Genomic DNA, 12,059 nt, shown 5'->3' on the forward strand with positions numbered 1-12,059 from the left:
CTCTCAGGTGCTAAGCATTACATAAAAGTTTAAAGATAAGTGAAGTAAGACAGACAGAGAAGGACAAATATCATATGATATCACTTATATGCAGAATCTAAAAAAAAATGATACAAATGAACTTATTTACAAAATAGAAACAGACTCACAGACTTAGAGAATTAGCTTATGATTACCAGGGGGGAATGGTAGAGGGGAGGTGTAGATTGGGAGTTTGGAATTGACAGTGTACACACTGCTATATTTAAAATAGATAACCAAGGACCTAATGCAAAAAAAAAAAAAATTTTTTTTAAGTGGCCAAAAAGACTAAATAAATGAAATTTTTGGAAGCCAAGTTACCTGTTTTCTCTTACTTGTTGCCTCATCTTTTCATCCTTTAGACTTTCATGTTTAAGTTTTGCCAATTCCATAGCCAATTTTTCTTCCTGTTCAAGCTGGAGCTCCCTCAATCTTTTGTTTTCTTCTGCCTAAATAAAAAAATTAATAACTTTAGTCATTTGTCCCCCAGAACCAGATTTTTTTTCATTAAGGTTGAACTTGTTTTATAGCAAAAAACTACAAGTACCTTCTGAGAAGTCAACTGTTTATGTTTTATTTTAAAATACAAAATATAATTTCAATAAATACTTTTTCTGAACATTTTATCTGGAAAATGTTCTGAACATTTTATCATGGAAAATTTCTGAACATTTTATCTGAATGTTTTTTTTTTCTGAACATTTTTTCATGGAAAATTTCAAACATCACCAAAAGTAAGAAGAATATTGAAACACACCCTCAGGTATCCATCACTCATCTTCAACAATTATCAGTATTTTGCCAATCTTTTTTCTCTACTCTTCCACTCCACTCCCACTTTTTCCTATATATTTTTTTTTTGCTAGAGTATTTAAAAACAAATCCTAGATATATCATTACCATGTAAATAATTCAATATTGATCTCTACCTGACAAGAATTTCTTCTTATATAACCATACAAGTAATAAACTGAAATAAATTAACAATAATTCCTTAGTAAGGTCTAATAACTTTTCCATATTCAGATTTCCCCAGCTGTCTCGAAGATCCTTTTTTTTTTTTTTTTTGGTTTGTTCAAATCAAAATCCAAACAAGGTCCATATATTGTATCTAGTTATGATTTCTCTTAAGTCTCTTTTATTTTTTAACAGTCTCCTCACACACTACCCCCCCCCCATTAGGACATATGTCCCACAGAATGTCCCACATTCTGAATTCGACCGATTGCTTCACCAGGGTATCTTGTTTCTCTTTTGTATTTCCTATAAAATGGTAGAAAGATCTAGAGACTTGATTACATTCTGTATTTAGGAAAGAATATGCACATGAAAAGATGTTCAATATCATTAGACATCAGGAAATTCAAGTTAAAACTACAATGATATATCACTACATACCTACTGGAATGGCTAAAACAAAAAGTAGCAGCAAAACCAAATGCTGGTGAGAAACAGCATTATTCACTGGGTGGGAATGTAAAATGGTATAGCTACTCTGGAAAATAGTTTTTACAATACAACTCAACAGTTGTACTCTTAAGCATTTCTCCCAGAGAAAGGAAAATTTATGTTTATTATAAAACCTGTACCCAAATGTTTACAGCAGATTTATTCAAAATACCCAGACATCCTTCAACAGGTGAATGGTCATATAAACTGTGGTATATCCATACTGTGGAACACCACTGAGCAACAAAAAAGAATGAGTATTCATATAAACTACAATCTGGATGAATCTCCAGGAATTATGCTGAGTGAAAAAATCCAATCCCAAAAGGTTACATACTGTTTGATCCTATTTATATAATGTTCTTGGAACATGTTCTATTTTAAAGCTGAAACAATTCACACAGCATAAAATTCACATTTCACAATTCACGACTCAGCAGTTTTTTAGTACATTCACAATGTTGTGCAACCAACACCACTACCTAGTTCCAGAACATTTTTTTTTTTAATAGACTATTATTTGGGGCAGTATTGGGTTCACAGCAAAACTGACAAGAACAGAGTTCCCAATAAACACTCTGCCCACACACATGCACAGCCCCCTCACTATCAACATCCCACACCAGAGGGGACATTTGTTACAATCAATAAACCTACACTGACACATCATTAACACCCAAAGTCCACAGTTTACCTTACTGTTCATTCTTGGTGTTATATATTCTATGGGTTTAAACAAATGTATGATGACATATATACCTACCATTACAATATCATACAGAGTAGTTTCACTGCCCTAAAAATCCTCTTTGCTCTGCTTATTCATTCCACCCTCTCCAAGACCCCTGGAAACCACTGATCTTTTCACTATCCCCATTGTTTTGCCTTTTCCAGAATGTCATATAGTTGACATCATACATTATGTAGCCTTTTCAGATTGACTTCTTTCACTTTCATGTCTTTTCATGGCTTGATAGCTCATTTATTTTAGCACTGAATAATATTCTATTTTCTGGATTATTTATCCATTCACCTACTGAAGGACATCTTAGTTGCTTACAAGTTTTGGCAATTATGAATAAAGCTGCCATAAACATCCATGTGCAGTTTTTTGCGTGGATGTAAGTTTTCAATGTTACAGAACATTTTTATCACCCGAAAAAGCAACCCCATACCTGTTAGCAGTCACTCACCATTCCACTTACCCCTCAACCACTAATCTACTTCCTATCTGTGTGAATTTGCCTATTCTAGATATTTCATTTAAAACAAATCATACAATATGTGGCCTTTTTTGTGTTTGGCTGCTTTCATTTAGCATAATGCTTTCAACGTTCACCTATGTCGCAGTACATATCAGTAATGCATACATTTTTATGGCTGCATAATATACAATTGTATAGATATAACATATTTTGTTTATCCATTCACAAGCTGATGGGCATTTGGGTTGTTTCCACTTATCTGGCTATCATGATTAATGCTGCTATGAACATTTATGTAAAAGTTTTTGTGTGGACATAGATTTTCAATTATCTTGGTCATATGCTTAGGAATGTAACTGCTGTGTAAAATAGTAACTATGCTTAACTTTTTGAGGAACTACCAAACAGTTCTGCACAGCCACTACACCATTTTACATTTCCAGCAGCAATGCACAAGGGTTCCAACACTTATTTTCCTTTTTTTTTTCCTCCAATTGCAGCAGTCCTTGTGGGTCTGAAGTGGTATCTCACTGTGGTTTTGATTTGCATCTCCCCAATGACTAATGATGTTGAGCATCGTTTTTTGTGCTTACTGCTCACTTGTATATCTTCTTTGGAGAAATGGCTATTGAAATCCTTTGCTCATTAAAATTTTTTTTTTTCTTTTTACTGATGAGTTGTACACGTAATGTTCTTTAAGTGACAAAATTATAGAAATGCAGAACATATTAGTGATTGCTAGAGTTAGGGATGAGGTAGGGACGGACAAGAAAGAGAAGGGTATGCTTATAAAAGGACAAAACGTGGGATCCTTGTGATCATGGAACTCTTCTGGATCTTGGCTATGGTATTATATATACAAAGCTACACGTTATAAACTGTATAGAACTAAACACACACACACACACACACACACAAGTAAAACTGGGGAAATCTGAACAAGACTGGTGGATTGCATCATTGTTGATATCTTGTTTGTAATATTGTACTATACTTTTGCAAGATGTACCATTGGGAGAAATTGGGTACAGGATATATAGGAACTTTATGTATTTTTCTTACAACTTCATATGAATCTATAATTATCTCAATAAAAATTTCAATCAACAAAAAGCAACAGCAAGTACTGGTGTGGACACAAAGCCACTGGAATTCTTATACATTACCTGAGGAAATGCAAAGTAGTGCAGTAACTCTGGAAAATGATTTGGCAGTTTCTTATAAAATGAAACTTGCACATACCATATGACCCAACCATCCTACTATCAGATATCTATCCAAGAGAAATGAAAATTTATGTTCATACAAAAGTTTGTATTCAGTTTTATTCACATTTGCCCAAAACTGGAAACAACTCAAATTTACTTCATGCTGTGAATGGATAAACAAACTGTGGTACATCCATATAATAGAATACTACTATACCATTCAGCAATTAAAATGAATGATTCATGCAACAACACAAAATCTTAAATTTGTTTTGCTAAGTGAAAGAAGTCAGACCCAAAAGGTGACATATTACATAATTCCATTTATATGATACTATGGAAAAGATAAACCTATTGGACAAAAAAGAAATCAATGGTTTCCAGGGATTGGGGGGTGGTGTGAGTGTGGTTGACTATAAAGGGGAAGCATGAGGGGACTTTTTTGGTGTGATGGACTGCTTTGTATGACATTGTGATGGTGGAAACAGTAACCTATGCATTTGCCAAACTCCATAGAACTGTACATAACAAAGAATGAATTTTATAATATGCAAATTTAAAATGAAATCAACTAGTACATCCATACTATGTACTACTACTTAATAATAAAAAGGAATCAACTGTTGACACATCCAACAACATGGATGAATCTCAAGAGCCTTATGTGGAGTGAAAAAAGCCTATTCTAAAGGTTACAGACAAAAAAAAAAAAGCGTTCTGAAGAACCTAGGGGCAGGACAGGAATAAAGACACAGATGTAGAGAAGGTACTTGAGGACACAGGGAGGGGGGAGGGGTAAGCTGGGGCGAAGTGAGAGAGTAGCATGGACATATATACACTACCAAATGTAAAATAGATAGCTAGTGGGAAGCAGCCACATAGCACAGGGTGATCAGCTCAGTGCTCTGTGACCACCTAGAGGGGTGGGATAGGGAGGGTGGGAGGGAGACGCAAGAGAGGGAGATATGGGGATATATGTATATGTATAGCTGATTCACTTTGTTATAAAGCAGAAACTAACACACCATTGTAAAGCAATTGTAAAGCAATTATACTCCAATAAAGATGTTTAAAAAAATAAATAAATAAAGGTTATAGATGTATGATTCCACATATGTATGGAATCACATGCAGGACTGTTTATATAACATCCTCTTTTAAAAATAAGATTCTTGAAATAACGAAATTATAGAGATGGAGAACAAATTAGTGATTGCCAGGCATAGTGGGGTTTGAAGAGAGTGTGTGACAATAATGGGGTAGCATGAATGAGGTCTTGGTGGTGATGGAATAGTTCTGTATCTTGAATGAGGTGGTGGTTGCATAAACCTACACATGTAATAAAATGACATAGAAATATATACGCATAACATAGCAATGTCATTTTACAGGGTTGATATCATATTACAGTTGTGTAAGATGTAACCATTGGGAGAAACTGCCCAAGGGCACAGTGGACCTCTCTGCACTACCTTTGCACCTTCCCAAGGATATGTAATTATTTCAACATTAAAAAAAAAAAAGAAATCAATCAGATGTGGGGAGGACAATGGAATGCAGACTATAACAAATTAACTGTATTAAAAAATCAATCACAAAAAAACCAACCAAACAAAAATCAATCAAATAACCACAATGGAGGAGATAGGTAGGAGTGGACATAAGTAACTTTGGAAAAAAGTTTGACTAGATATTGCAAGGCTAAAGACACAAAGAACTGTACACAAGTCTATATTGTAGTAAGTACATTTGTTGTTCACAAGGGTGCAGGTTAGCAATTCTGAAACTATTTGTATTCTAGGGTTGAAAGAATAAATAAATATATTGTAGATAATGAGAGCCAGCTTTCTTTTTGTTGGGAGAATGCAATTACAAATAAGGAAAGGGGAAAGACTAAAATGACCCCTGTGGTGGCAGATTGGAGTCAGCAGTACCAACTCAGGCTCATGGTTTTTTTAATTAATAAATACATGCAGATAGACACACAAATGTAAACACAGATGTGTGTGTATGGTTATTTTCTAGTTTGTTTTCTAGTTCTTTCCACCTAGAGGGAGTAGAGCAGTAAAACCCCAGTAATAATGAACACGTCTATCATTCAGACCTTGGTTTCTAAATACCATTTTCCAATAAAAGGAACCAAGTCTTTTTAGAGAACTGGTTGATTCCAAGGCAAGGGAAGAATAAGCTGAGCCTGGAACATCTTGTGGTGCCAGAAAGTAAGTAAATTGCATGTGTAGAGAGGGTCACGTGGCAGGGAATGTCAGCAACCTCTGGGAGATGAAAACTTCAGGCTTACAACTACAAGAACATGAACTCTGCTGACAACTTAAACAGGCTGAGAAGAGGCCCCAAGATCCAGATGAGAATGCATCCCAGGCAACACCTTGATTTCAGCCTTGTGAGACCAAGCAGACAATCCAGCTACACCATGCCTGGACTTCTGACCTACAGAAATTGTGAGGTAATAAATGGATATTGTTTTAAGCCACTAAGTTTGTGGAAGTTTGTTACACAGCAACAGAAAACTAATATAACAAATGAACTATAGTCTTCAAAACTGTCAAGGTCATGAAAGACAGAAAAAAAGGGAGGAACCCACAGAATGGAGGAGACTTAGAGGAGACTAAGGACACCTGACAACTAAATGCAATTTGTGATACTGGAACAACAACAAAAAGTTGTTAGTGGAAAAACTGATGAAATCTGAATAAATCTCACAGTTTAGTTAATAGTATTGTGGTAAGGCTAATTTCTTCATTTTGATAATTGTTCTATGATTATGTTAGACGGTAACATAAAGGGAAGTCAGGTCAAGGGTATTATTTTTGCAACTATTCTGTAAAACTAAACTTATCTCAAAAAGTTAAAAATATGCATATGTCCAAGTTCTATCTGCTGAAAAGACCTGGAACCAATATAATAAGCATATCTAACACCCAAGAGCAATAAGCATATCTAAACCCAAAATTGTCTCTAAATATTATCTCCACTAAATGATAATAGAACTTCTTGGTACAATGGCCAATTCCAGGTATGAAGCAAGAAATTTATAAGATGAACCTTGTATTAGGGTTTTCCAGAGAAACAGAAACAATATAAGGAATCGGCTCAAGCAATTATGGAAGCAGGCAAGTCCCAAGATCTGCAGGGTGAGTTGGAAAGCTGGAGACAGAAGCCAGCCAACAGTTTAGTTCCAGTCTAAGGTCAAAGGCCTGAGAGCCACTGGTGTAGTTCCTGTCTGAAGGCTGGCAGGCTTGAGACTCAGTAAGAGCTGTTTCAGTTCAAAATCTGCTTTACTCAGTCTATTAATTTAAATGTTAATCTCATCCAAAAACACCCAAAATAATGGCTGACCAAATATCTGGGCACCCCATGGCCCAGTCAAGCTGACACGTAAAATTAACCATCCCTAGCCTGTAACACTGTATTCTGACAAAAAGCAAGGAAGCTACCACAAATTAAGGGAGTCTTGTCAAAAGGACCCAGAAGCAATAAAAGGGCATCCATTGGCCAAATGTAGGACAATCTCAGCATGAAAAAGAATAATAAATACAATTAATTCAAGTATATAAAGGCCCATGACTCCAAAAAAAATTTAAAAAGTCCAAAGCTCAAGAAAACAAAATTTTAAAAAGCAACATAGGCATACACCAATGGAAGTGACTAGGGCACCAATTCTTACTCTGAAAATTATTTATCTCCCTTTCCAGTAAAAACTATATCTCAGGGTACCAAATTACTCTAGTTGATGAAGGAAAGTTCTTTACAGAGGAATTGCAGCTAATTAAATGTGAAAGGAACAATAACATTAGAAAATCAGTGTTTTGCAACCCCTAATAATGAAAAAGATTCATTGGTGAAACCAAAGATTAAAGTTTGATGGGGATCTTTACAATGGAGGAACCAGGCTGTCTCATTAAACCCACTAATCAACATTAGCATCAACATCAGCACCAGTATGCGCCTGCTGGTGGGATAAAATATCGAGGATAGCATTGCCATGGAGTCACTGCCAAAAGAGTTGTACCTCAATCTAATCATGCCCTTAGGGCTAACTTTCATTTAGAGGAAATATAAGAGATAGGGGAACAAAGTAAAGGAACCACTGAGGAAGCAAATAGATAAATTCAGAAAGTGGGATATCCTATTAAACAACTGGCTTAGCTTCTTTAACAAGTTAAAAACATGAAGTTAAAAAAAAAAAGCACAGGGAAGGGTTGTTTTAGATTAAAAGGGACCTGACATAACCAAATACACTGGATAAACCTCGTTTGGATCTGATTAAAACAAACCAACTATAAAAGCAGTCTTCTGACACAATCACAGAAATTTGATTATGGAATGGTATTAAATGATACCTTGAAGTTATTTACTGATAATTCTATCAGGTAAGATAATGGCATTATGCTGCTGCTATATAAAAATAAATCCATATTTTGTAAGATGTATACTGAAGTATACAAGAGAGAGTTGATATGATATCTGGGATTTTCTTTAAAATTAAAGAAAAAAAAGAATAAAAAGAATAGGCAAAAAAATCTAATCCCCAAGGATCTTCTTGCTCAGGGTTAAAAAGTCATGTCTAAGCTTCTGGAATTTGAAACTCAGAAGGATGAATACCACTTTTAAAACTTGGTTTTGCCATTCCCCAAAATATCTTACAAAATGTTGAACATATAGCAGACACTCAAAAAACACTGAAATATCAGAACATCTTTTTCACATTTATGAGACCTCATTTCGTTTCTTGTTGGTTTCCCTTTTTCTACCTCCCTCATCCCTTAAAATATGCACTGAAAAACTGTCTCCACACTTTAGTAGTTACATACCTACATATTATACCTGAATTTTTCAAGGCAGTATTTCAAAAATCAAAAATACAAGTAAATTCACAGCTAATAAATAAGTGTTCATTTTCTACCACTTAATGTACATGTTTAATCTCAATAAATTCAAAAAAGGTATTCTTAAATTTTTGTCTTTAGAATTTTAGGGAAAGCAACAGAATTATACTTATGTGAACAAAACTGTGGAAGTTAGTAATTATGGATTTCATATTTATGAAAAAAAAAAACCTGAGTGCTTACTCTTCCAAGCACTATTCTAAGGGCTTTGACTGTATTTACTGATTAATTACTAAAACAATCCTATGAAGTAGGTGCAGATGATGGGGCAGAGAAAGTAAAAGCAAACTACCCAAGGTTCCACAGCTAACATATAGTAGTACTAGGACTCAAAGATACACAGTCCAGCTCCAAAACCCCAGCTCTTTACCACTACACTGGGCTGACTCACTGGGAGGCATCCTTTGCCTGATGCTTAGTCTCTCTATTCAATTCCAGTTGGCTTTCATTGTTTCCAAAGAGAAAATGAAGGAAAAAAATGATGTAAAAATGAATAGTAAAACTTACCTTTTGAACGGCCTCTTCCATATCCAACTCAAATTGTTCATTCCGTAATAATCTGAGGAACCTTTTGCGCTCAGCCCGGTCATCATTCTCATTCTGCACCATTTGGTCCCTGATTTGATTCTGTAGCCTCTGTAGTGCTTCGACATGCAATTTTTTGCAATAGTTGACATCTACTAATTTCTGATGCCTTTCACTAAAGCTCAGAGTTCTCCTTTTGGAAGCCTAAAATGAGGGGGGGTAAAAAAGCATACTTTGGTGTGCCAGGATCTAATTTTTTTAAATATATTGATGTAGCCCCCAGAAACAAATGAAATGAAGATACCTAACAGTAAAAAACGAAAGGCTTTTGGCTTCCTTCCTAAATTCAGAGAAATATATCATAATAAAAAAGCAAATGTGGTAGGTAAATACATGATATATCAATGAAGCAGGTATTATTAGTGTTGCCCATCTTATATATGAGGCATGAAAAGTTAAAGCAACTTGACCCAAGTTTCCTCAGCTAATAAACAGCCATACTAGAATTCAAAGACGTGCAGCTGAGCTCTATAGACCCAGCTCTTTACCACTATGCAGGGAATTCCTCCTCATTCCACCCTCTACCCCTTCCCCCTTGGCTGTAAACTGAGGTTCAAAAGCTGGTCATGTCAACCTGGAAGAAATGGACAAATTCTTAGAAAAGCACAACCTTCCGAGACTGAACCGAGAAGAAATAGAAAATATAAACAGACCAATCACAAGCACTGAAATTGAAACTGTGATTTAAAATCTTCCAACAAACAAAAGCCCAGGACCAGATGGCATCACAGGTGAATTCTATTATACATTTAGAGAAGCGCCAACACCTATCCTTCTCAAACTCTTCCAAAATATAGCAGAGGGAGGAACACTCCCAAACTCATTCTACGAGGCCACCATCACCCTGATACCAAAACCAGACAAAGATGTCACAAAAAAAGAAAACTATAGGCCAATATCACTGATGAACATAGGTGCAAAAATCCTCAACAAAATACTAGCAAACAGAATCCAACAGCACTTTAAAAGGATCATACACCATGATCAAGTGGGGTTTATCCCAGGAATGCAAGAATTCTTCAATATGCGCAAATCAATCAATGTGATACACCATATTAACAAATTGAAGGAGGAAAACCATATGGTAATCTCAATAGATGCAGAAAAATCTTTCGACAAAATTCAACACCCATTTATCATAAAAACCCTCCAGAAAGTAGGCATAGAGGGAACTTACCTCAACATAATAAAGGCCATATATGACAAACCCACAGCCAACATCATTCTCAATGGTGAAAAACTGAAAACATTTCCACTAAGATCAGGAACAAGACAAGGTTGCCCACTCTCACTGCTATTACTCAACATAGTTTTGGAAGTTTTAGCCACAGCAATCAGAGAAGAAAAAGAAATAAAAGGAATCCAAATCAGAAAAGAAGTAAAACTGTCACTGTTTGCAGATGACATGATACTATACATAGAGAATCCTAAAGATGCTACCAGAAAACTACTAGAGCTAGTCAATGAATTTGGTAAAGGAGCAGTATACAAAATTAATGCACAGAAATCTCTTGCATTCCTATACACTAATGATGAAAAATCTGAAAGAGAAATTATGGAAACACTCCCATTTACCACTGCAACAAAAAGAATAAAATACCTAGGAATAAACCTACCCAAGGAGACAAAAGACCTGTATGCAGCAAACTGTAAGACACTGATGAAAGAAATTAAAGATGATACAAACAGATGGAGAGATATACCATGTTCTTGGATTGGAAGAATCAATAATGTGAAAATGACTATATTATCCACAGCAATCTATAGATTCAATGCAATCCCCATCAAATTACCAATGGCATTTTTTACAGAACTAGAACAAAAAATCTTAAAATTTGTTTGGAGACACAAAAGACCCCGAATAGCCAAAGCAATCTTGAGAAAGAAAAACGGAGCTGGAGGAATCAGACTCCCTGACATCAGACTATACCACGAAGCTACAGTAATCAAGACAATATGATATTGGCACAAAAACAGAAATACAGATCAATGGAACAGGATAGAAAGCCCAGAGATAAACCCACGCAGCTATGGTCAACTAATCTATGACAAAGGAGGCAAGGATATACAATGGAGAAAAGACAGTCTTCAATAAGTGGTGCTGGGAAAACTGGACAGCTACATGTAAAAGGATGAAATTAGAACACTCCCTAACACCATACACAAAAACAAACTCAAAATGGATTAAAAACCTAAATGTAAGACCGGACACTATAAAACTCTTAGAGGAAAACATAGGAAGAACACACTTTGACATAAATCACAGCAAGATCTTTTTTGACTCACCTACTAGAGAAAGGGAAATAAAAACACAAATAAACAAATGGGACCTAATGAAACTTAAAACCTTTTGCACAGCAAAGGAAACCATAAACAAGACGAAAAGACAACCCTCAGAATGGGAGAAAATGTTTGCAAAAGAATCAACGGACAAAGGATTAATCTCCAAAATATATAAACAGCTCATGCAGCTCAATAACAAAAAAACAAACAACCCAATCCAAAACTGGGCAGAAGACCTAAACAGACATTTCTCCAAAGAAGATATACAGATTGCCAACAAACACATGAAAGGATACTCAACATCACTAATCATTAGAGAAATGCAAATCAAAACTACAATGAAGTATCACCTCACACCGTTCAGAATGGCCATCATCAAAAAATCTACAAACAATAGATGC

General features: G+C 35.4%; 1 protein-coding gene across 3 annotated transcripts in view; it reads right to left on the reverse strand.

Moving 5' to 3' along the window:
• MNS1 (meiosis specific nuclear structural 1) overlaps positions 1 to 12,059 on the reverse strand; it is a 93,537-nt gene that overhangs the window by 52,332 nt on the left and 29,146 nt on the right. For all 3 annotated transcript variants that reach the window (XM_068552049.1, XM_068552059.1, XM_068552040.1), the window contains 2 exons: positions 9,298 to 9,519; positions 343 to 470 (listed from right to left, as the gene is read on the reverse strand). In XM_068552049.1, coding sequence (XP_068408150.1) covers positions 343 to 470; positions 9,298 to 9,519 — 350 coding nt within the window. The remainder of the gene's footprint in view (positions 1 to 342; positions 471 to 9,297; positions 9,520 to 12,059) is intronic.

This window comes from Eschrichtius robustus, chromosome 1 (genome assembly GCF_028021215.1).
Source record: "Eschrichtius robustus isolate mEscRob2 chromosome 1, mEscRob2.pri, whole genome shotgun sequence".
Classification (NCBI taxonomy): domain Eukaryota; kingdom Metazoa; phylum Chordata; class Mammalia; order Artiodactyla; family Eschrichtiidae; genus Eschrichtius; species Eschrichtius robustus.